Source organism: Equus przewalskii, chromosome 5, assembly GCF_037783145.1.
Source record: "Equus przewalskii isolate Varuska chromosome 5, EquPr2, whole genome shotgun sequence".
NCBI lineage: Eukaryota > Metazoa > Chordata > Mammalia > Perissodactyla > Equidae > Equus > Equus przewalskii.
In genome coordinates, this window is record NC_091835.1 from 85,636,323 (window position 1) to 85,661,597 (window position 25,275).

General features: G+C 48.5%; 1 protein-coding gene across 1 annotated transcript in view; it reads left to right on the plus strand.

Moving 5' to 3' along the window:
* The window catches only part of MYRFL (myelin regulatory factor like), a 116,664-nt gene extending 96,500 nt beyond the window's left edge, over positions 1–20,164 (plus strand). Inside the window, 11 exon segments of the mRNA XM_070622061.1 lie at positions 573–636; positions 4,985–5,070; positions 7,574–7,648; positions 7,731–7,783; positions 7,900–8,079; positions 13,966–14,028; positions 14,668–14,755; positions 16,696–16,770; positions 19,271–19,391; positions 19,675–19,749; positions 19,885–20,164. Coding sequence (XP_070478162.1) covers positions 573–636; positions 4,985–5,070; positions 7,574–7,648; positions 7,731–7,783; positions 7,900–8,079; positions 13,966–14,028; positions 14,668–14,755; positions 16,696–16,770; positions 19,271–19,391; positions 19,675–19,749; positions 19,885–19,971 — 967 coding nt within the window. The 3' untranslated portion in view covers positions 19,972–20,164.
* Positions 20,165–25,275: the final 5,111 nt, after the last annotated feature.

Genomic DNA, 25,275 nt, shown 5'->3' on the forward strand with positions numbered 1-25,275 from the left:
GTTTCCATAACCAGATCAATCCGAATGGTCTTTTCCATCCCGCAGCAACCGCTGCTTTCTGATAATTAGGTCCCTATTCCTCTTTCAGAATGTTTTGAAACACAATTGCCTTGTGTGATAATTTTATTATTTTTTCTGTTGCTACTTTAAAATGAAACAAAACATGCCACATCTGTTTAAGAGCAGTTCACAGGAAGTGCTACATTTTAGCAAAAGGATGGCTTCTCCTTTAACGAGGAGAGATGGCCGTTTCTAAATTTAGAAAACCGCGTTTGGTCTCGGGGGATGGGGGGATTTTATTTATTTATTTTTCTTACTTAAGGAGGTAAATGCACATTTCCTGGGGTATAATTTTGAGAAAAAGAGAAATGTAACTTTTAATGCATTCATTTATGCTTACTAAGGCTGTTTTCCACGAAAGGAACTCTCAATTGCCTTCACTTTTCCTTTTCTAAATTACTGCTGCATCACAAAAAAATCATACTGCTGTGCTAGTGACAGCCTGGGCTTTTGTCTATAACTCCTGGAGAGGCATTTGATTAGTAATTAATTCTCTCTCTCTCTTTTCAAAGCAAATTTAGCAGAGCTGTTAATGCATCTTCTCCAAGAAGGCCCATTCCCCCCAAAAACAGCAAGGTAAATAGACTTAAGTTTATAATAAACAGAGGTGATATTTTCTGTACAGGAAAAGTCTTTAGAGAAATTCATCAATAATTTTTTTCTTCATTTATTTGTGGATAGATTGCCTAGTTTGCATCCTTATGCACTTCAGATATTTAAATACTATCCCTCTAATAGACATTAACTGTTTTTTCAAGGAGAAGTCTAGAGAAATGAGGACAAAACATGTTTATTTCAGAAACACTGTAATTGGACACAAATGGGTTCATCTCCCATTGAGTGTGGAGCCAAAAAGCACAGCCAAGGCAAAAGTGGGTGAAGGAAGCTTTATTCCTGGCACAAGCAATGGAGAACACTGGGGCTGGCTCCCGAGCAGTGTCTCCTGAGCACAGCTTGGGCTTCTTTTTGTGGGGAGCGTTCATGAATAATCACGATAGAAGCCCTTGTCATGGCACATAAGAGGGGGGATCCAGCGCAAGCACAATCGTTAATCCTGTGTCTTCATACATCGCATGTATAGAAAATGGCAGGTAAGTCTTGCCCTGGGTAGAGAGTTTACTGTTACAGTGAGATTATGATGACGACAGTCCACTTTAGTTCATTCTGGGGCAGTTTGAGGCAGCTAGGATGGGATTCAGTTAGCTTGCTTGGGGGAACCTTCTTAGTTGGGCTCTTCCTGAAACTGTCCCTCTGCAAAACACTCAACAGATAATGTTAGTTTTTCTGCCAGACCTTTGGTACCCCTTTCTTTACCTGGTTCCCCTGGTTACAACATTATCCTGCCAGTTTTTGTATGTATTGTCCCCATCAGGTGAACTTCGTCAGCCTTGCAGGCACGTGGCCCTGGGCTGCGAGGTCTGTGTGGATGCCTAGACTCCACTTCGTTCCTTATCTTTGACTTCAGAAGACCCCAAAGGGACTGCAGTTAATCCTCAAAGCCCTCTTTTCCCTTTGATATTTAGTACTATACGTGCACATGGAGAATAGATATCCACTTGCTTGCAAAGGTTAAAATGTGATGGCTTTTTTAACGAATAGAGAACTTCACCAGTAGGATCACATTTACAGTAAAAGTGAAGGTTAATCATTTATTAACTTAAGGACACCCTCTCCATTGCAGAGAAGTGTCAGTGAGGGAGCAACTGCAGGCCCCCCTTGCTAGGTGCGCTTCGCGGATGGCTGTGAGACCCAGCCTGCCCCCTCTGATCCGCCAGTGTTCTAGGGTGGCCCTGCCCAGAGGAAGACATTCATGACCTTCATCTACATCCCAGTAAGGGCTGACCTGATGTTTGGGACATTGCCCTAGTTTATTCTCTACTCCTTGTGTCATACTGCACTGAGCTAATCTAAAAGGGTGCAGAAAGAGTTTAATATTCTACCAGAAACTACTAAAACGTTATGCTGCTGACAAGCTTCTTGGTGCACCATCGAGCATAAATACGTGGATAAGCACCTGTGTAGGAGTGTTTGTGGTCAAGTCACTTCACTGCCTCGGAAAGCGGAGATGACAACAGTGTCAGCCTTACACAGACTGTCGATGAGATTCAATGAGCTGGAGCCCTGAGCCCAGTGCCAGCACAGAGCCGGTTGCTCAGTAAACACACAACCTTAAAAATAGTGTGCAGGGAAGCTGCCCTTACAAGAACCAGTTTGCTGTGGGATGGAAGGAATGGTGTCCACGTCCCTGGTGGCCTGATAGGTGTGATCTGCTCAGGGACACCTCTGTACTCCCACTGTGCAGCCGGAGAATCTCTTTTCTGTGCAGTTTTCTCTGAATATTAACTAAAAGGTGCCGTCCCTGAGCGCAGGCCCTGCGTCTGCGGCCTCACTCTGCGTCCCGGGGGCTCGGTTGGTCCTACTCAAGGAGTGTTTGCCAGATGAATGCATGACTGGAGAGCCCAGTCTGAAGGGATGCCCTGAATGCTCACATTGCATGATTCAATGTCTTGTGTGGGTAGGGTGGGGGATTGGGATGTGGACACAGAGTCAGGGACTCATGTAGGCATTAAAGAGCGCCCTTTCAACTCAGGGACCTCTTGCGGCCACTGTCCCAGGCAGACAAAGGGGAGTCAGAGGTGGCCCCTTCTCCTAAGGGTAGCCAGGGAAGGTCAGAAGGGAACAGGAAGAACAGTGGTGGCTGGATGCGATCGGTGGTGCGGAGGCTCCGGGCGCTGCCGGGATGACGCGGGCACCCGGCCTTCGTGGGGCAGTGAGCTTCAGCCAGATAGGAACAGGCTCTGGGAGAGGTTTCAGATGAAGGACACAGCGATGCCTGGAGCTGGACGGCTGCACTGAGCGTTAGGTGGGAGTTGGTTGGGGAGGAGATGAGGCTGGAAATACAGGGCAGGCTCAGCTTCTGGACCACCAGGGCAGGGAGTTCGTTGGGTAAGCCGTGAGACCTTCTGAATAACACTTGCTAAGTTGTATAGTGCTTCCTTTGTTTACAGACGGTAAAAGGGAGGACACGAAGCATTGTGGTTGAGAGCACAGATTCTGGGGCCAAATGTCTCTTGGTTGGTCTGCCTCTGTGGCTTGCTAGCTGTGTGATCTGGGGGAGGAACTTAGCCTTCCTGGCCCTCCTTTCTCCCGTCTCTGAAATGGAGACAGCAGCACCCGCATCATGGGATGGCTGAGGTCATTGTGAAGGTTAAATGTGTTAGTTGCATAAGCTCTCAGGAGCATTTACGGCACCTCATGTGTGCGTGTGTCTACCGTGTCAGTATGTTTAAGCTCACTATTCACTGGTTCTCAGACGTGGCACATGTCAGTCTTCCAGGCGTGTCACTGGGTGTGTGGAGCAGGAGGGGGAGAGGGAAGGGTCGAACATGGATCCTGTCCATTCTCCCACCTCTTGCGGATTCCCTGCCCCCACACCACCCCAAATGAAAACCTTTTGAGTCAGAATTTTTCAGGGAATTTAGGTTTTTAACAAGCTCCATGGTAATTCTCAAGCAGACCATTACCCTGCTAGGTGGACCCACTTAGTAACTCTGAAAGGCAGGCAGGTGTTAGTCATCATTCCTGCTTTATTGATGAGGAAAATGAGGATCAATGACGTTTAGATGACTTGTTCAGGACTCGACTCCAAGTCTGACTCCGGGTCTTGGGCCATTTCCCTGTACCAGCTCAGAGGGTTTTGAGGAAAACCATGGAGATTACAGTAATCCGGCAGAGGGGGAGTCGCTTGCATGGGGAAGTGCTTATCCTGAGGCCAATACTATTTAATTCTGAGTTCCTCCTCCATGCTCACTGTTAGCATGTCCTCGGGGCAGTTCCAATGAGGCGCAGGAATGGTGCAAATCTGCTGGTTCCCGGTGTTCTCAGTGACCCCCAGCTGCACTCAGGGAAGACTCAGTTACCATAGCTCTAAGGGTTTGGGTACTCATTAAAAAGGTTAATCCCCCATCTTCCCCCCCCCCCCACATATTACATTGAAGAACATTTTCTTTATTCAGATAGCCAGCCCAAGAAATTCACACAAAGACCAATTTTAAGCTGTTTCTTAGCCACTGCTGTCCTCCAATTTGTTTCCGACTAGTAAACATGATTCTACCCTGCACCCCAGGAGGAAGCAACAGAACACTACCTATCACATTGGCAGGAAAATTCGCGTCTAAGGCGCGCCCTGTCTGAGTGGGCAAAGATCTCGTCTCTCCAGCAGATTCCCCGCCGGCTGCACAGCTGTCTGTCCTGTCGTTCTTGGCCCATTCCTCATATGCAAGTTTTTATACCAATATGTATCCATCCTAAAGGCTTGTCTCATTGTTTCCTAGAGACTGTAATTGACTGATTATTACGTTCCCTACACTGTTGTACATGGTGCTTAAGGAATATTTGTTGAATGGATAAAAGAATAAATAAGACACAAGCCAGAACTGTCCTTAAAAATAGGTGGCAGAATTGGATACCAATGTATATGATTTAAGAAGTACTTAACAGTATTGCCTGCCACAAGAATCTTTTCCGTGGTTTGTCCTGATGCCTGAAATTCTTCCATTGGGGTTTAATCCATAATGTCTTGAAGACCTTTTGATTTTCAACAGTATGCTATTAAAGGAGATGGACGTCTGGGTTCTGACGGGATCTTGTCTGGTAGGTCCTCTTCTCTCATGAAACTTCAAGAATGAGCGCTGACTGGATGGCGCAGACGCCTGTCCCTCGGGAGGTCGGGGAAGACAGATTGCTGTAGCCTCGAGGTCAAGGAAAGGGAGGGGCTTGAGACGTTCTGGAGAGACAGAGAGGAGGAGGGAGAGGTGGTTAAGGAGCCTCCTCCGTCCCAGGGGGGCAGCAGAGGTCAGCCTCCAGCATCCTTCTCACAGGTGGTCGCGGATTCATCACTGCTCATCACTGAATCTTTTTGTAGGTTTATTTTTCAGGAAAAAAACAGTCGTGTCCTAACTGGGTTTTCCAGACCTTGGTTATAAGTCTCATTGCTGTGATGGCATTTTGGTAAGAAAACCTCATTGTTATGCTGTGTCAAGCTCTTTTTTCTTCCCGTCTTCCTTTCTCACACGCCAAGGGGTACTGACCTTCTGTTTACTCCGAAGACCAGGAGCCCTTTAAAGGGGGTGTTGACCTTTGATTCAGCTTGGCGATGAGGGAGCCCTTAATAAACTCATCCTTTGAAGAAAAGCAGCACAGGCTTCCTGCACTGAGGTGTGAGATGAAGGATGATCTTTTTTCAATCATCTGATGTTTTTAACAGCTGCCTGTGCCTTTCACGTGTGTGTGTGTGTGTGTATTTTTTTGACTCTCTGGAGTAACTTTCTCAAATTCTTTGTTCTCCCTCCTGTCTACTTGGAGGAAAAGAGTGAGTAAGCATTCAGGTACAGTCCACTGTCCCCTGGACACTCCTATTTATTCGGATTCTTCTGGATTCTTCAGTGGGTACTTCACACCAACGGGACTAGGAGATTACCCCAAGATGGACAATGTGGTGAAATTGCAGCCAAATTTGCTAACAGCTAAAGAAAACAAACACAGGAAGGACAAAGTATTTGCTGTGCGAGCATCGGGTGCCTTTTGACCACTGTGCCCCTCTGCAGGGAGGGGGCCCTCCCTCACTGGGATGGGGAGTCCTCCTCAGGCCTCTGGTCTTTGGGCTCGGCCAGCTGTCCTGACGGCCCCTCAGCCTTTGAGCCCTGGTCATCTTGCCTCTGTCCTCCTGGCTTGTTTTTAGTCTGCTATCCACACGGTGAAAGGGGTATATCTGTCCCTTGGAAAATGCTCCGTTAGTGTGGGAAAGGTCTAGATTTGGGCCCTGTCTCGGGGAGACAGTCGTTCTCAGAGGCAAAGAAAGGGACGGGGCCAAGGTGCTTCAGTGCCTGGATCTCAAGCAGCTTCCCAGCTGTAGAGGACAGTGGGTCTCTCTGCACCCTTCTCTCCCCATTGCATCTTAACTTCTCACTTGCTACTGCCCACTGTGGGGAGCACCCCACCTGTGTGACCCCACAACACAGGACTCCCTCTGGAAGCCGTTGCAGTTTCTCACTCTCCTCCGTGAGCTTGTCTTCTGCTGGGATTCCCGAGTCAGGAGAGCATGAGAGTCTACCTTTCATAGACGTACTTAGCATCCTCTAGAGAGATTCCCGTGAAAACCCAACGGGAATGTTATAGGAAGTGTAATTCTGACAGAAAGAGACTGCTTTTTAAATGTGCTTATCAGATCTTATGAATTCCAACATTGTCGACCACTAAGACCACAAATGGGAGAAATTAAGTGTATTACCTTGTTTCTGGCCTTTGTACCCTAGAAGGGTCAAAACCAGAGTTTGTCCCCAAAGAAAAGAGCAGATGTCCGTTTCATTCTGCGATCCAAACGTTCTCTGGGCTGTGTGTTGAAGCAGATGCCAGAGACAACTCAGAGAGTATTTAAGGGCCTGCGATAGGGAGGCAGAGAGTGGGGGCTTTGGGGGCTGGACCACAGCAAGCAGTTGCCAGGCAACAGCACGAGTGCTGTCTGCAGGCGTCTCTGGGGCTCACACCACTTCCCCAGGCTGGGCTGTGCCTGCTGAGCGGTGACCAGCGGTGGCTCTAGGAATTCTTTCTTCAGCAGTGGAACTCAAACGTGTGCATATTTTTTTCTGTATATTTAATGATACTAAATTCACCACCTTTGATGGGGAAGAAGATAACAGGAGCTGAGTCCAGGGGACCAGGTGTGACATCAACTGGCAGAAGTCCAGTGAGGTCACCCCGCGTCAGGCCCCACAGATAGCAGGGTTGCAAAGTCACCAGCAGACTTTCTTGTTCGGCGGGTAGGAGAGTTCTGAAGACACCTCCAGGAGAGGAGAGTGCTGAGCGACTGGATGAGTGAGCGATGTTGGGAACAGCTTCCCGAAACTCAGAGCCTGGAAGGAAAGCTTCTATTTGGACAGATTCGCTCTGACAATCGGCGGGAAGATAGACTTACTATTTTGAAGTCATGTAGTGTGGGAATGGATGCTTTATTGCATTTCTTTTCCTTCCTCTGTCCAGTTTGGTGCATTGTGCTCTGAAAAGACTGGCAGCCACGGGGGTGAGCACCACAGCCGACTAACCTGGGGCTCCTGTCATCTCCCAGCGCCCGTGCGGACGCCCTCCGCCCGTGGGAGTGAACTTTGCTCCCGCTTCTCCCTCCAGGGAGCAGAGGGCTGCCTCCAGCGATTGTACTCTTCCTCTTGTCGTCTTCCACCAGTGACAGACTCCTGCTTCTGAGACAGCTCGCCAGGGCCGGGGGCTGTCCTCTGGGAAAATCCATCAGCACAGGGCACCCAGGAGCCTCTGAGCTGCAGGAGACAGGGCTTTTTCTCACCGGGGTGGAGAGGCCTGGCTGTGTGGGCTTCTGTGTGCTGCTGTCAGCCAGGCGCCCCCATCTGTGTGACCTGGGAGAGCACGTTGCTGGCCAGTGGCCGTGTGAGATATGTCTGGAGTCAACTGTGCCACCTAATGCTGTCTTCTTATTTTTTAACAGTGCGTTGACAATAGTCACCCTTTACGTACTCAGCTTGAAAGCTCAAGAGCAACGTGTCCCGAATCTCCCTCCGAGGTGAGAGTTCTGGTCTTGTTTCCTTTGGGGAGAGGGATTTTTGCAGGCTGCCTGCATGAATCCTTTCACTGTCCTCCTCCAGCAACGTCACGAGCTCCCAGGAGCCAGCCCTGCCGCCCACCGCCTCCCCCGCAGGTGAGTTCTTCACATTCCTCGCTGTCAGCCAGCCCGCGTCCCGGGAATCCTCAACAGGAGAAGCGGCCCGTCAGGTGAACCTTGTGGCCCCCTCTCTTCTGCCCAATGCCCTGCAGCCTGGAACACATCCCTGGCCGCCACACAGTCCTCCTTTCTCGGGCCAGAAGTCACTTTTTGTGAGATCCTGCCGTGTCAGGAGACTCAGTGCTGCCCCATCGGGGGGAGGAGAGCCGCCCTCACCAGTCCTGTCCAAGGGCAGTCCGAGGAGAAGGAGCTGCACTGGGGGCCGTGGGCAGGTAAGGGACGTTCAGAGGGAAACACCCAGCTCTTTGGGGCTGAGGTTTCCCCTGTCGATATTTAGTTGGAGAGCCTGTTAAAAGTTCCAGATAATGGTTCCACTCTTCTACTTGGGGCGGCAAGACCTTTACAAACACATGCACACAAACATGCAATCACCTATGATATTGAGTTCCCTGCCCAGTGATTTTGGTTGATTCAAGTCAGAGGGTCTCATTTGTCTGTTGCCAACAAAGACTGTGATAGTAGGACAAGCAACGTGGTGACGTGTAGATGGGAGGGTCTCTGGTTCACTTAGAACTTAAAAAAGGATGTGGTGTCTGGGCCCTCTGCCCAAACCACGTAGGGCGAGACGTAGAGGCTCTTTCAGCTGAGGAGTTCAGGGTCAACTGTCAGTCAGGTTGGCATTCCACCTTCAGAATATCTTCTTCGTCTTCCTCCTAGGGACGTGGACACACGTGCACACACACACACACAACACACATATGCTTGTTAAGTAACAGAATTTTCCTGTTAAAAAATTATGGAAACTTGATCAAAGGCAATCTCCGTCTGTATACACACACATTAATGAGTGTCTAAAATAACAATAATGATGATGCTAATAATAGCAATACGTACAATTAGTATGGCTTATCTGTTGGGATGCTGCGGTGAAAATTTATTCCTGCCTCTCTATGTCAAATGTGGACCAAAAGGGGGCTCCTCCCAGCGTGTCACTCAGGACTCGGCTCACGGACTCCACGTCCATGTGTACTTCCACGATCTCTGCAGCGGTGGTAAGAGTGTGCGCTGACTCCTACAGCTTCCACGGGGTGGAACACAGGCCACTTCTGCTTACACTTCGGTGGCCAAAGCAGGTGACATCAGTCGTGTCTAATTTACAAACAGTGCAGTGCAGACCTAACCTGGGCCTGGAAGAAGATGAAGCAGAATCTTTCCGAGCAGCCCTGATGACCGACACGTAGAACGTGGTCAGGGGTTGATGTTTGGGGGCAGCAAGGTAATTTCTGTTTCCTTTTGATATTATTCCGTATCATAACCTTGAATAAATCAGTTTTACAAATCACCATCATCATCGCGATGCAATGAGGCCTTACTGTTCACAAAAGCACTGTCATAAAGTTTCCACGTGAATAAGTCATTTAATCCTCACGAGCTTAATAGACAAGCACTGCTGTTTTACTCATCTTTCCAGTGAGGCAGGTGAGGCATGGAGAGCTCTTCCCACACCTGTAGGAGGCAATGCTTGTGTTGTTTTCTCATGAAAGCAATTTTTGACTGAACTTGAGAACAGATGCGTCACTATAGGCTGAGGGTAACAGTTCGATGTGAAGGAAGGAATTAGTTTCAGTTGTCGTATTCTCATGGTTTCAAATACGGGAAAAGCCAACACTGTCACCAAAATCCTCAAAGCCTTACGTGCCTTGTGAAAGCACATGGAACCTTGCGGCTGGTCAATCCTCTTCTTACCTTGGGAGCCCACACTGGGGACACACTGTCCTTATCTGAGAGCAGTCCTCAGAAGAGACCGTCTCACCTGAGAGCCGTCATGGCCCAGGCCAGTCTTCACTTTCGAATAGTGTCCTGACCCTGGGGCGGATTCCCTCCTGCAGGGACCAGCTCTTCACATCCGGGGAGCACTGGGAGGAGTGGCCCTTAGGAAACCGGACGCAGGCCTGTTGCTCTCCTCTCTGGGACAGCGCGTCTGCTCTTATGTGGCTATGACTGTGCGAGGCATGGAAGAAAGACAGCAGATCTGCTCCACGGTGCCTGGCTGTGTCCTCCTGGACACGACTCTCAGCTTCTCAGGCTACAATGACGTTTAAGTTCTGCCTCACCAGGCTCCCTGAGACCCTGGGACAGTGGTTCCCTACTCCCTCTTTTAACTGGAGAAAAGTAGAAAGGATTTAACTGTTCTGTTTACTTTCACCTCCAGGAAACCTGGAAACTTTGGGGGGATTTAAAGTCATAGAATGTCAGAGAGCAGCTACACCAGTGGCACCCTGACATTTTGACCCCAAGAATCCATTATTAATCCATTATACTTTTACAATTATTTGACTGAGAAAATATGTAGAGGGAGAATGTAACTGTAAACTCAGTTCAGCTTCTAACTGAATTATTTTTATTGATCCAACAGTAACATTTGAAACATAGTACAGATCTGTGGGAGAGGTGTTTTTTTCCAAGTGCACAGGCCACACCACAGACCTCTGTATGCAATCACCTGGAATTCCAAAGTCCCCAGGTCAGGAGAACTTCTGATTTACACCAACTTACCCATTTTACAGCTCATGAAACAGAGGCCCAGGACCTTCCTTAAGGTTCTGCAGTGAGTTCCTAGCAAAGCTGGACTTGGAATCTGGATCCCATCTCCCCGTCCTGGGTTCCTTCCCCTCCACCATTTTGCCTCCATTTATTTGGGCACGTGCGTGTGTGCACCTGGAACCAAGTCTCTGATAGAAGAGGCAGAAAGTGTCCAGTCCATGGTTCTAGAAGCCCCTTCAGCACCGCTCCCTCGAGTTTGCCTACAGCCATTGAGACGTCCCCAGTGTGGGATGTTTCTGGGGGGTCCGAGGAAGGCACTTCTCTTCTGTGGCTGCTCCATCCTCCCCTCTGTCCAGGGCACCGTGTAACACCAGGGTTCCTAAATCCAAGAGAGGAGAAAGCCAGGCAAATAGTCTTTTCAAGCAGATGTTTCTGAGACATTGAAGACCCATTAAAAATGAAGAAATACAAATAAAAGAGAAACTCAAGGATTAAAAAGAAAACAGACTTGGACACACTCTCAGTGGGATGCAGAGTCAAATCTAAGAGTTCACCAAGCCCCGGAACACATTTATGAGCCTTTTTCCTGAAGGTAAGGCTACAAGTGAAATAAATGAAAAAAACCCAGCATTTTTGTGACATGCTGGGCTCAGGCCATCTTTCTCCTTGGGGCCTAAGTTGGTTGTGTGACTTGTCTTTCAGAAAGGTTGCCCCGTTCCCTCCACTTAATAAAAGGTTTAGGTAAGACCAACCAGGAAGTGGAAAGTGGATATTTTGGAATAATCTGCTTCTACTGTGAGGAGGTGATGGATTAGATTTTAATCTGTGGAACCAATAAGGATTTAAATGGACAGCAGCGTTAGATATTAGAAAGTAAAGAGCCTGTCAGGGGGAAACATCTCTGCAATTCTACAGATTTCCGGAGATTTGGTAAAGATTTAAAAAATCTCACAAAGCAAAAAGGCACCTGGAATTCGTGCTTATTTTGTTTGGAGCCCAGAACTCTGAGAAGAGCAAATGACCAAAAGAAAGTGGTTCCCCAAGTTAAAGGACTCAGTCATCGATGGGTTGGGCTCGTTGACTTTTTCTTGGCATGAGTCCGGTTCAGTCAGGGGAGGAAGAGGCGTCCAAGAGGCCATGTTGGAACTCAGCCATCAGCACGGTTTACACGTCGCGCTGCCATCTCCAGATTCTACCACAGCAGCGTGCACTCAGGTTGGACGCCATCTTAAATCTCTCCTCCCAAGAAGGTTCTAATTTAGTTTATTGGGAGATGACATTTGCCAACTATGAAATATAGCTCCAGCTTTACAAGGAAGCGCTGGGAATGTACATGAAGTTTCTATGAATATTGCTGGGAGGATTTGTGAGATGAGCACCACCCCGTACGACTACAGGGGCATTTACGGTTTTCCAATAGCCAGCCTTTCAGAACTGAATAGTTGCTTCAGGGAAGTGACAAATTGGAGGTGTTTTATAGGAGATTTAAAATTTGTTATTTCCAATCCTTCTTTCAAAAAAGCCATTTTTGACATTCTAATCTGCAAGATTCTCTCCTCCCAACTTCACCTTTTTACTTAAACACTGTTATCTCATCAGATACTAAATCCTATGACAGCGTTCGGTGTCCCGGGAGCCTGAAAACACACTCCTGTGGAAGTGAGGCGACGCTGCAGTCCTATTGCCAGAATTTATAAGGAGCCTTTCCCTGCAAATTCAGCAGGAAAGCAGAACAAAAGTTCAGGAAGAAAACAGACAGGAGGCAAGTCCTGCCTTCCCCTTCTCTTTGTGCCTTGTGAGTGCCCAGCCTTCTGTGGAAGCCATCACAAGCAACACGCATAGCAGGAGACGTGTGCTTGAAGTTATTGTTGGAGCAGCTGGAATCCAAGAAACCTGGAGGCCTTGGAGACAGCACTTATATTTACATGTAAAGGGAAATAAATGTTCAATTTTCTGGAAAATCCTCATAGATCAAGATCCACTTCTTCTCAGTGGAAAGCGTCGTGTTGGGAGGATGCTCAGGGAACTTGGCCCCTTCAGGTTCGGTCTCATTCCCGTTTGCTGACAGTGGGAAGGAGCCGGCTTCCCATATCCATTCCCAGCCTCCCCCCCCCCACCCCCCGGGAGTTCCCCTCTGAGTGTGCAAGAGGACACGCTTTTCTAGAGGGCATGGGGTCCTCCTCTTCCTTTTTCCTGCCGCTCTCCCTCCCATCCTTCCTAAGTCCTTACCGCACACCCGCCGTGAGCCCAGCATCGCCGCGTCTCAGGGAACAGCAGTGGACAGGCGCAGTGTTCCAGGAGCGCACCGTCAGGTGTGCAGACGGTGGATGAGCCCTCTCCTGGTGAGAGGAGCACTAGCCAGGACAGACGGACATAGGAGCGACTACCCGTCACGTGTGCTGTGGCTTTCTCTTCCCTGCTGAAATTCCACACAGGAAGTCGCTTTAGATCTTGCCTCTTTCTTCATCCCATGAAAGCAGCTCCATTGTGTTAACTTATGTCTCTTGTTCATGTCTTTGTGTTGTGTCCAAAACTATGTTGAAAAATATAAATATTGTATTGTTCAATGCAAATGAAGGAAGGCAATAAAGAATACGTAAGTTGAAAAACACCTGCAAATTGAAAGAAACATGACTGCAAAAACTTTAAGATTCTTTTGTTAAGTTTGTGTAGCGACCCACTAAATGATTATCCACTTTAGAAACCGACATTTTCTTTCATAGACTGAACATCTTATGATTTGGATGTTTACCTTTTCAAAGTTGTTTTTCAAATGCCCTTTTGGCTATGAAGGGGGCACAGCTGCACCCCGCCTTCCTTCCCGCAAGCGAGCTCTGGCCCCTCCCATGACCTTGGTTTAAGTCGGGCTTTTCCTTCACATTATGCTGCAGTTGCAGAGGAGTCGAAAAATTTTAACAGAGGTTCCCTCTTCTGGAGTTGTTGAGAAAGGGCAAAAGTAGGTGAAAAGTGAAGTAGTAACAGAGAGCGAGCATGCCTTCGATGTCGTGACAGATGTCCCTGAAGGTGGTTGAACTAAGTGCTGTGGCACCTGACGGGGATCTGGGGGCTGCAGGGACTCATCTGGGATGCGTCTCAGCACTCGGCCGCCACAGCAAACCACCACAGGCTGGGGCTTAAGCCACAGGAATTTATTTCCCCAGTTCTGGAGGCTGGAAGTCCAAAATCGAGGCATGGGCAGGTCTGGTTTCCTCTGGGCCGCCCTCCTCGGCTCACAGGTGGCTGCCTTCTCACCGCGTCCTCTGTGCGCACACGTCCCTGGAGCCTCTGTCTGTCCTGACCTCCTCTTCGTAGAGGGACAGCCGTTGCGTGGGATCGGAGCCCACCTGCCGGCCTCATGTTGACTTCGTCACCTTCCTGTTGGCACAGTCCCAGTCTGAGGGGTAGGGCTCAACCTAAGAACTCGGGGGACACCATTCGGCCCCAGATAGATGGCGTCTTGGAGAAGGGTGAGAATGTACCAGATGTGTGCAAAGTGGGATCGGGATGCGATGGGCTGAAAGGTGGGAGAGAGAAGCAGGGGATGTTCAACTGACAGAGGGTTTCTTCTCATCCTGACCAAGTCTCCAAGACTGACGGGCTTTTTCCCTCTGCAGAAGACGGAAGCACGTCATTCCTGGCGGGAGATGCGCCGGCCAGCCCCGACTGGGGGAGTGATTGTAAGTGTACCTTTAAGTGACTCTGCTCTTTGGCTGTGCGGGTTCAGGCAAATGAAACCAGCTGTGAGGCATTACTGGAGTGAGGAATGGGGAAAGGGACAAGGCTGCAACACAGCCAACACCCACGGGCTTGTGTCTTGATAATGGATGTGGCCTCACCACTCAGGAGGCGTTAGAAATGGTCGCTCAGGATCAAGCTGTGGTTGATGTCCATGGAGTTTAATAATTTAGTTGAACTTCCTGCCCTCTTCTTCTGGTGTGACTACATTTTAAGTTTGTTTTCTGTTTTGTGATTTTTTAAAGCTTTATTGGCCAGATTGCATTTCACATTGCACTCTCCATTTTCAATAAGTTTCAATTTAGTAGGACTGCCATGGTCCAGAAATTCTTTTGGGTGTTATGGGGCTGCCTACTGGCGCCTGGATTTTTATTAGTTTTCTTAAAATTTACTATAACAACGGCAAAAAAATCCTCTTCCCTTCCTTCTCCTCCTCCTTTTTCCATTTGAATGCAAATGGAATCCATTTATCTAGGAAATGCCTATTTCACATTCTGCAGTTTGGGGGCTGTGCTGGAGCGCAGTACGCTCTTCCTCAGCAGAAGAGTTTACTTTCTTTTCTCTCTTTCCCCTCAATTCAGGGATAGACACAACCATCAGCTCTATTCAGATTATGGAAATCCAGCACGTAATAGATCGCCGCTACTGCCGTCGAGGCCGGCAGTGCAGGTGGGTGAGCCGCCCCGCTGTACTCCTGTTGTTTCCGGAATTGACTCAGGGCTCTGGGTTTTTGAGCCTGGAATGAAAGCTGAAGCTACTGGTAGAGTCAATGTATGCTTACGTTGCCCCTTAAGTGAAAACACATTTGTCACGTGTGGGCGAGGGAATCATAAAGCGGTTGGTATTAGCAAATGTCGATAAACCGAGCCTCCAGCAGTTCCAGTCTCCTATGTCGATGGCACGTCCAAAGCAGAAAGCTTAGGGACAGCTCTGTGGCTGGCTGTCTGAGGGCGCGTCCCACAGGCACAGAGCTGCTAGTTCATTTTATGACAAGAAAGGATTGTTACTGATGGCTCCAAGTTATGAGAGAGCTGACATTTGTATATTTTAATAACAAGGGATATCATTATTTTAATTGCTAAAAAAATATCGCTTCTCTTAGCTTTTTCAGTTAGAAGGGAAAAAAGCCCGGTATTGCAGAAGTTGCCAGCAAGATCCATCTCTCGCGTGTGCCGTGCCACCTGTCCTGAGGTGACGATGCGTCTAGAAGCAGGGCATGCAGATGGCTCCCGCAAGCACAAAGCGCAAGTTGTAGGCATTGAGAACAGACGGGAGTTTTCTTTCTCTTGTGAATATTTGCTGGGTGCCTGCCCGGTAAAAGGCAAGACCCTGTATTTGGAACTGATGTCACAAATCCTGTGGATTCTCAGCCTTTTTTCTTTTTCAACGTGATATAATTAGGCTTTGAGTTGATGGTCCTGACTTTTAAAAATGAACCGTACGGTGCTTTATGGTGTGTTTATGACCTCTACGTGCACTGTCTCCCTGAGTTCTCACAAAAGCAACATGAGATTGGCATTACTTATCCCCATTTTGTCATTAAGGAACTCAAGGTTCAGGAAGCTTGAGAACGTCAGAGACAGACGTTCATGAATGTGGTGGGGTGACATAGTGAAGAAGACGCGGGTGGTTCAGGTTCAGATTCTGGAGCCGCCACGGGGTGTGTCCTCTCCCGCGTGTCCGTTTCTGCCTGTGAGGGGGAGACACTGCTGACGGGGATGCTGTGAAGCCTGCAGGTGCGGGAGCCGCGTAGTCGCAAGTGAGTTCCACTCGTCTCAGCTTCTTCCAGTGGAAGAAAGTCCTTCTGTTCCCTCTTCAGATCCGCTCCTCTATTCTTGCTTCCTCATTTCTAACAGCTTAGCTTAGTGTTCAGTAAAAGAATCTAAAATGACTGGCTCTTTTTCCCATTTATCTGGTTTTCAGCTGTGTCTCCATGTAATTCAAGGGATGGCCAAGTCAGGAGGACTTGTATTAGCTACAATCTGCCTTTTGCTGGAGTTTTCCTTACAATGTGAATCAGGGCCTCTCCCCTCTCCCCCCAGTATCTCTCTTGAAAGGGGGGCTCTCTGTGGGAGCGTTTTTCCGTTACTGAGTGGTAATTAGGCCTATAACGATGTGAGTTGATTCGAGTTCTGAAAGTGCACGATATTTCCTGTTAATGTTGCCTAAAAGGGAGTGCTTTACGGTAGAAAGGCTGGCATTCGTTGTCTCTGGGCCTCCTTTCCTGGGGGATTGTTGGTCTGAGGCCTTCGCCGCGTCTGTCTCTGAAGTCTGTCCCTCCTCCAGGGCAACTGACGTCATTTCCTGTGTGTTTGGTTTGATGCGTTTGGTCTGCGGTTTGACTATCCATCATTTTGGCTGCGTGTTCTAACAAACTGTAAATCTGTGTGGTATATTTCATATATTAAGACCTGAAAGAGAGCACTCAGAAATCCGACAGATATGTCTCTGAAAAACATAAAACTATACCATGTTAAACTTGATTTTCTGTGTTTATTATTTATTATATAGTATTTCACAGTTTACACGGTATGTAAAGAGTAGCAAAAAGCCTTTTGAAGCCTTTCCTGCAAATTTTGATTTGTGGTTTTGTGTTTTTCCATAATTAGGTCTGGATCTTACAATTACAGTATTCCTGTTAATAAGTACACACCCACCAATGTCAAATTTTCTTTGGAAATCAAGTAAGTGCGTAGCTGTAAAAACAATTCAGTTTCCATCATGATTTGGATTCCAGTCTGAATTTATTTTACAATTTCATCAGAAAGTTAGGAGCAGAAAGCTGTCAGTCCATGTTAACTAACGATTTTGGGTTGAGAGGTGGGCTAGCTTGAGGGTGGGTTTTCGGAACGAGGGCTGGGGGCATCCAGACTCCCTGAGGGGCATGGAAAGGCTCTGGGCTGGACACTCGCTCCTGCGAAGTGGTGGTGAGCACAGGTTTGATGCTCAGACGCTGCAGACTGCCCCTGGCTGTGTCCCTTTGAATTGGGGCGGGAACCAGAGTGACGGTATGGTCCTGGGTGGGGGCTGCACATTTTTGTGAGCTCCCATTAGCAGTGTGAATGCAGACACTGCCCCCTTTCCCCAGGGGAGTTAGAAAAAGCAGTGGGAGCTTGGAGTTGGGCGGGTCAGGGCTCAGATCTTGTCTCTGTCACTTACTAATTCTATAATCTTGGAGAAACCACTTCCCTCTGAGCTACTGTTTCTTCATCTGTAAAGTGAGTTTGACATTATACCATGACGAGTAGAGCTGCTGTGGGAATCGCTGCTAATAACAGTGAAATGAATAACCGCCATTTGCTGAGCACAGACGGTACGCCGGACACTCTACACCCTAACACTGGGTCATACAATCCTCACAACTTGGTACTTTTTTCGAGTATATATTTTTCAGATGGGATCATTTGGGGCTAGAGAGGTCAAAAAGCCTGTGCCACATCCACAGCTAGTAAGATGTGGAGCTGGCCTCCCAGCTCAGCCCGTCCTGTAAACCATCACTTTCCCACCTCCTCAACGAGGTGAGATACGTAAGAACATTGCCTCTGCTTGGCACACAGTAGGCACTCAATAAATGGTAGCTTTTATTATGACTATCCTTCCTCCACGACCACAGAACTCCCGTTTAATCTATTCTTATCAGATATTTTAAATAATTACCGTACTTTAAGACTTTTGACACACTTCACTCAAAAGTTATGCGATGAAGTCCTCACCATGAAAAGAGGTGGTTATGTTTTGTCTCTCGATTTGGGGCTCTCCTTCCTCCCTCCCCCACATTTCCTCTCCCCCCACCCCGCTCGCCTGTCCTCCCCTTGCTCCCTCTGCTTCCCCTGCTCCTCCCTTGTTTCCGGCTCTGTCTCTTCCTCTCTGTCACTCAGGCCTCACACTCCTTCTCTCACCGACTTTGCTTCCACAGTCAGCTCATGACACTCAGCGCAGCTGCTTGCCTTGGAAAGGTTCATTTCAAGCTGCTAATATTTCATGACTCGGAACCCGCATTTCCAGGCAGAGCAAAAGCTGAATGCGCTCTTCTCTGGCACAGCCCGAGTAACCTGGAGCGGAGTTTCCTCCTTCCCCCCGAGCTTCCGTGGAGGGAAGTAAGCTTCAATGGAATATCCCCAAAGTGGCAGCTCATCTTCAGCTGCTAAGTCAGGCTTTCTAGTTTAAGGACCAGTTTTCTAATATGGGTGATTTTAAAATAACACATATACTCCACTAAGATTGTAGGTTGTCCCACTTCCACAGAAAGATCCAAAGGCAGACGGACCTCTTCCTCTTGATGGTTAGCAGGCCAACCTCCCGAGAACTGTTCTTTGTGGCAGGGCTCCGCTCTGACAGCTGCAAGGCTGGCACTTCCTAACGGGCTCACCCCACACCCTTGCCTGTGTTTGTTTCTCTTGCTGCTTCAAACCATAGCTACCTGGACCAGGTGTTTGCAGAATCTGAAATCCCGGCAACTTCAGATGGATGCAAATTCAGCTACCAGTGGAAAGACAAGGGATGTATGCAAAAATTATTTTCAAATCCATGGAGATAAGAAGTTCTGATGTTGAGGTGATTTGAGTCATGAGAGTAGGTTTTGGAGACTGTCACATGCCGTCTGAGTAGTTGTTTTAGTCAGTTCAGGCTGCCATGACAGAAATGCCATAGACTGGGAGCCCTAAACCACAAACAGTTATTTCTCACAGCGCGGGAGGTGGGGAAGTCCACTATCGAGGAGCTAGCAGATTTGGTGCCTGGTGAGGCTCTGCTGCCTGGTTCGTCAATGGCGTTTTCTCCCTGTGTCCTCACGTGGCAGGAGGAGGAGAGAACTCTCTGGGGTCCTTTTTATGTAGACAGTGATCCTACCCATGAGGGCTCCGCCCTCAAGACCTGATCCCCCCCCAAAGGCCCCACCTCCCAACACCAGCACATTGGCGGTTAAGATTTCAACAGATGGATTTAAGGGGACGCAAACATTCAGTCCACAACAGTCGTCATCTGAGGCTGAGTTTCTTTCTGTAATGAGGAGATGTGAGCCAGCATATTGGCTTTGGTGAGCTGTGTGTAACAAGGTGCCTACTTGGAACTTTGAATGGATTTCCAAGTTACATTCCCGTTAGACCCTCTGCTCATCAAGGTGTAGCCTGGTGGGAGCTGATAACTGCTTGTCCGTGTGCCCTTTCTTCCCTGTGTCTCTTGCAGCACAACAGAGCCGTTGATAGTCTTCCAGTGCAAACTGACCCTTGGAAACATATGTTTCCATAGTAAAAACGAAGCCAAAGGGATGCAAAACCACGAAGGAGTCATCCGGGAGATGACACAGGTAATGTTTCCCGGCCACTCGGTGGCACAGCCTCTGTTCCCTGGTAAGAGATGCCTTGACCCAGCACCAGTGCTTCCCCGTGGGGGCTGAGCCTGTCACCGGCTTTGCTCAGTGTCTTCCGTGGGTCCTGCAGAGTGCAGATGGTTCTAGCAGCCCCCGTAGAGAGCTGTCGTCACAGATGGCTCTCCCAGGGTAGTCAGGGAACGCTGCCTCCGCCTCCACCCCTCCAAGTGGAGTGTGGGGTGTGGTGATGACATGCGTCTCTCTCTCCTGCGTTCTGCAGGGCTGTCGGCACATCTGGAGCCTCCCAGTGGCCCCCTTCTTTGATAGCGCGTTCCATTTCCGAGTGGCTGCACCGGTAAGCTTTCTTTTTTTTTTTAAGTGAGAAAGAAGTGGACCATTAAATAAATAAATAAATAAGTAAATCAGTCAGTCACTTTAATAACAGTTGATGCTTCCATTAATCGTCCCCTTTTTCCTCCTCTTCTGGCAGGATCTGGCTGACTGTTCCACGGACCCTTACTTTGCTGGGATCTTCTTCACAGATTACTTCTTCTACTTCTATCGACACTGTGTCTAGCTTATTCAAGTTTGGTTGGGGACTTTTCCAAAGAAAAATACTCAGAAATTTGGTTAACGGAAACTTCCATCCTCTTGCCCCTCCGCGCTTCTCTGTAAACCTGGCTGTGTGTTGCCCAAGGACTTTTTCAGGGTTCGGCCTCCAGCAATTTTGAGACATTAACGAGGAGAATAAAGTGCTTGCTGGAACCTGAGATAATGTGGCGTGTGATCTGTGGCGAGTGTGAAGAAGACAGTCCCTGGAGTAAGACAGTGCTGTGGGGTGTGAAAATACTGATTCTGGTGCTAAGGAAGCTGTGGGGTCAAAACAGGCAGGCCTAACTTTGCTTTGTCGTGATGCTTTCAAATCTTTTGAGAAAACCAAAAAGGCCCATTTTAGGCCCATCGACTTGGACCCGCTAAGCACAGATCTGGAGAATGTGTGATACGGTGTGTGTTGGGCAGGGCCGGGGGTGTCCGATGCTGAGCTCACGTTTAGGCAAACCATTGCCGTGTGTGTGTGTGCACGTGTGTGCACTATGTACACTGCAGTGCAGGACGCAGCTCACTAATGAACTGAATTTAAGAGAAATAGTTGCAATTCTGCTTTGTAATGCTTGCTGCACGCTGAACTTTCTGTGCAGCGGGGCGTGTCTCTGGTGACGCTCCGGCTCACCACGGTCTGTTCCGGTAGCTCAGACAGCCGTGGCCCAGATCACCGCGTTTGGCCTTCCAGTCGTCGTTGCTTTTTTTTATTTGTTTCTGATTTTCGTACACGTGAGAGTTCTCTTTCACGGCATTAAGGCCCCTCTCCATTGTTTACAGCTGAATTCGCTTTGGATCCTTCTACTGGCTTATGGGTAAATCTGTATGAATGGCCCGCAGTCCTCTCGCTGGAGTGAGTCAACCACATCTTTTATCTTCCCTATTCTGGTGGTTTGGCATCTTGGGGTCCTGCTGACCCTGGCGGGACTCCACCTCCCAGGGTTGGCCAACTCCTAGAGAGCGCAAACTGTCTGCCCGGGAGCGCTTTTCAAATACAAACCGACCACTCGAGAGCCCACACCCCACCACCGTCTTTGTGGGGCTGTCCTGCCCCAGCTGCCCTCCTCACCCAGGGCCAGGCACCAGACATTAGGGATGGCTCCACCTCCCAGAGCCTGCGAGATTCTCCGGACGCGCTAATCCTACGCCTGTTGACCCTGCCTCCCCCATTCCTTCCTATGGGACCCGCAATGGGGCCTCCGGCCATGGTTCTCCGTCTGCCCCCTCCTCCTGACCCGCCCTGGGGCTTCCCAGCCTGGCCCCTGGAGCCCTGGCATGTCCCCTTCTCTCGGGAACTGTGACAAACCATCTTTTCAATGGCCACCGTTTCCTGATCTGTTGGCCTTCCTACGCCTCAGACTTTCTGTCACTACGCTACAGTTTAGAGCATGGACATCCGAGACACTCCAGCTCTGCTTCTCGGTCACAGGGCTGCTGGTGGCTGTCCCTTCCCTTCTGTTGGTCTGTGAGTCAATCAGGGTGAGACAATTGGCTTCTTTTTACCTTGGCAGCGATAATCAGCAGAAATAATACATCCCCACATCCTTATTTTCAAATATTATTAGACATGTATCATGTGAATGGAAATCAACTGTGAGACCCCAACTATTATGAAAAGAAAAGACATGGTCCTCGCTCACAGAGGGCATTTTGAAATACGGTCTGTGTCACACGACGACAGGGACACATCGTGAGAAATGCACCGTCAGGTGATTTTGTCACTGTGCGAACATCATAGTTACTGACACAAACCTGGATGGTACAGCCCACTACACACCCAGGCTACACGGTACTAATCTGAGGGCACCACCGTCATACATGCCATCTGTGGCTGACTGAAGCATCTTCTGCAGCACGTGACTGTAAACTTTTCGACACAAAGGTAGTTTAAGCCAGTGGGAGCTGAGACTTTGGAGCCAAACATCCTTGCCTTGACTTCAAATCCTGATCCTCCCTGTGTCTCCTTTGGTAAGTTACTTAAGTTCTCTGAGCCTCAATTTCCTCATTTATACTGGAGGATGGTGAGTATCTGCAACAGAGAGGATTAAATGAGATAAGTGTGTAGCCAGATGGGCTCTAAATAGACAGGAGCTATTGTGATAGCTGCACAGAGCAGACTCATTCTAAAGACTGCAGTGGGCTCGTGAAGTACTGTGTGACTGAACACACACCCCGGGGAGTTTTCATCAGCTGCAAACACCAAACTGCAGATGGAGCGCATGCACGCGTGTTCCATAGTGTTTCTGTTTTTCTGTCTTTGGAAATTGTCTTTGCTCTCGCTAACAGCGCAGCCTTGGTAGAAATTAAATAGGAAGTTCATTGTTGGGAGGAGCATTTCGGGATTCCTCCGGTTTCTTAGATTCGAATTCCTTCTCGGTTCTCCTGAGTCAGTGCCGCCTGCCCCGCAGGACCCGGGTCTGGAGGCTGAGGTTCACCCGCTTTTTCGTAGCGTCCCAGGCGCTTGGTGTGGGGCGGACTCCGTGGAAAGGCCCTTCTGGAGGGGTGCCGCGAGCAGCGGGGCGGCGAGAGGCCTTTGGGGACGTGAAGCCCGCGTTCTCGCTCAGGCTCTCCTGTTTGGGAAAGCACGGGGTTCCAATATCCAACCTAGTTCAGTCGTGTTGCCTACGGGAATGTCTGTAAGGTAAATGCTATTTTCCCATTAAATTCCATTAAACCAAGAGCCTTTTCCCCACAGAAAACTTACTATAGGATGTATTGAGAGCCTTCAGAAAGAAAGGATTTAAGACAGTGAACAGACTGTGGCAGCCGGTGGCCTCTTGGCACTAGATAAACCTATTCAGAGAATAGATCCTGCTGGAAGATTCTCTCTGTATTTGCCGTACTTGCCCCACTGTGAGATGTCCACTTGGACCACGCTGCTTAGGCCAAAAGCTTCTTCCTTACGCCAGAGAAGTATCTGACTCCCTGCCAGAATAGCCCCAAAGTCAGACCCTGGGTGCAGACATGGCACTGCTTATCAAGCCACGCTGCGGTAGGTATCCCACGTATAAAGTAGAGGAAGATGGGCACGGATGTCAGCTCAGGGCCAGTCTTCCTCAGCAGAAAGAGGAGGATTGATGGCAGTTAGCGCAGGGCTAATCTTCCTCAAAAAAACCCAAAAAACACTAGGGTTGTGTTTGGGGGTCGGCCCCGTGGCTGAGTGGTTAAGTTCGCGTGCTATGCTTCGGCGGCCCAGGGTTTCGCCAGTTCGGATCCTGGATGCAGACATGGCACCACTGGTCAGGTCATGCTGAGGCGGCGTCCACATGCCACAACTAGAAGGACCCACAACTAAAAATACACAGCTATGTACTGGGGAGTTGTGGGAGAAAAAGGAAAAATAAAATCTTCAAAAAAAAAAAAAGAGTCTCCCCCCCAAAAGTCTGTGAACCCATCTGATCATGAGTGAATATCAGACAATTCCCAGCTGAGGGACGTTCTACGGAACACCTGCCAGGGCTCCTCAGGATTGTCAGGGTCCTCAAAACCGAGGAAAGTCTGGGAGGAGCTTAAGAAGCCCAGAGGACTGAATGTGACGTGGTGTCCTGGGTGGAAACTGGAACCAAAAAAGGATGTAAGGAAATTCAAATAAAGTAAGGACTTCAGTTAGTAACACTGTATCATTATGAGTTCATTTATTGTGACGTATACACCATACCAACGTTAAGATGTTAATAATGGGGGAAACTAGGTGTGGGGTTTACAGGCTCTGTGTACAAGCTCTACAGTTTTTCTATAAATCTAATTATGCCCTAAAATAAAAAAATCATTTTAAAGAAAGTCAGGAAAGAACTCCATAATTGCTGGGCTAAAATATTGCACGCTGCAAGGAGGTGCCATTCGTCACGACATAGGATAAGTTCAGTCCCAAAACCTAGGTCCCATTTTTAACTTCAGACCATTCATATCGTAGTTCCCTGCTTTGCCAATTATTTGTCAGACTCTTATATCAATGTAATTCGCCCCCAAATATCATAGAGAATACTATATAATACAAAATATAAATATATAAAATACAAAATAATCCTATAACATAAACAAATAGAATTACAATAATTTTTCATGAGTTCCAGTAAAGGAACTCAAACAAGATTTTGAAAGCTCTGTCAGATTTTTTTTAACAACCAAACCAAAATTTTAAGTGCATAAAAATTCACTTAAAAAATTAGTGTGCATAGGTTCAACTCTCCAACATTTTTAAAACAAAAACATTTTGAAGAGCTCTTACCCTACCTCTTTTCCATTTTGTTTTTATTTCTTTTTCCTATGCCATTTTTGGATTTCAGCTTTAGTAGCAGATTCCCAACAACAAATTATTTGAATCATGAAACTAAACATCTTCAAGAGAAGAGCAAAAAAATAATTCTGCTGGCAGTTTACAAAGCTGCTTTCCCTGGATTCTCGCAGCAGCCTTGTGACGCTGGGGTGAGGGGAGATATTCCCCATTCTGCACATAAGGAAACTGAGGCACAGAGAGGTTGAGGGAGGACAAGAGGTGAGCCAGGTTTTCTGGTGCCAACTGCATCCCTTTTCACTATGCTGCATATCTTGGTCATCGAGGACTGCCGTACAAAATTTAAGACTGGGGGGCAGAAAGAACAGTTTATTTCTCGAAGTTCTGGAGGCCAAAGTCCAAGACGAGGCTGCCGGCCGCCTCGGTGTCTGCTGAGCGCTGTCTCCGGGAGCTGCAGACAGCTGTCTGCTCGCTGTGTCCTCACGTGGTCTTTCCTCAGGTGGAGGGGGAGGGAGAGGCATCAAGCTTTTGGCGTCTCTTTTTACAAGGGCGCTAGTCCCATCAAGAAAGGCTCTACCTTCGTGGCCTCATCTGGACCCAGTGACCTCCCCAAGGTCCCGTCTCCAGTTGCCATCTCACTGGGGACCAGCGGCTTCAACATGTGAACTCGATGGAGAGACAATTCAGTCCACAGCACAACGGCACTTACCCTTTGGAAATTTTATCCTTTCTTCACAACTCTTCTGCATGTACGAGAGACCGCCAACTCAGACACGGGCCCACCCAAAGGGCACCAAGTTAATGGTGCTGGAAGTGACGCCTGCACTGACAGGCCTTGTAAGCTGATAGGAGTTATAGAAGCCATTGAGTAACAACAGAGAAGGGAGGGAGGGCGGAGGGCCAGAGAGGAGCAGAATCTCCTGTCACCAGCCTCTAGGTTACGTTTACTTACGTTGCACTGGGGCTGCGCAGCTCACTAAAGAACGCTCACCATCAGCCTCACTCCGAGGGACGCGTCTGGAAGATCTTCCCTTGGTGCAGCTTGAA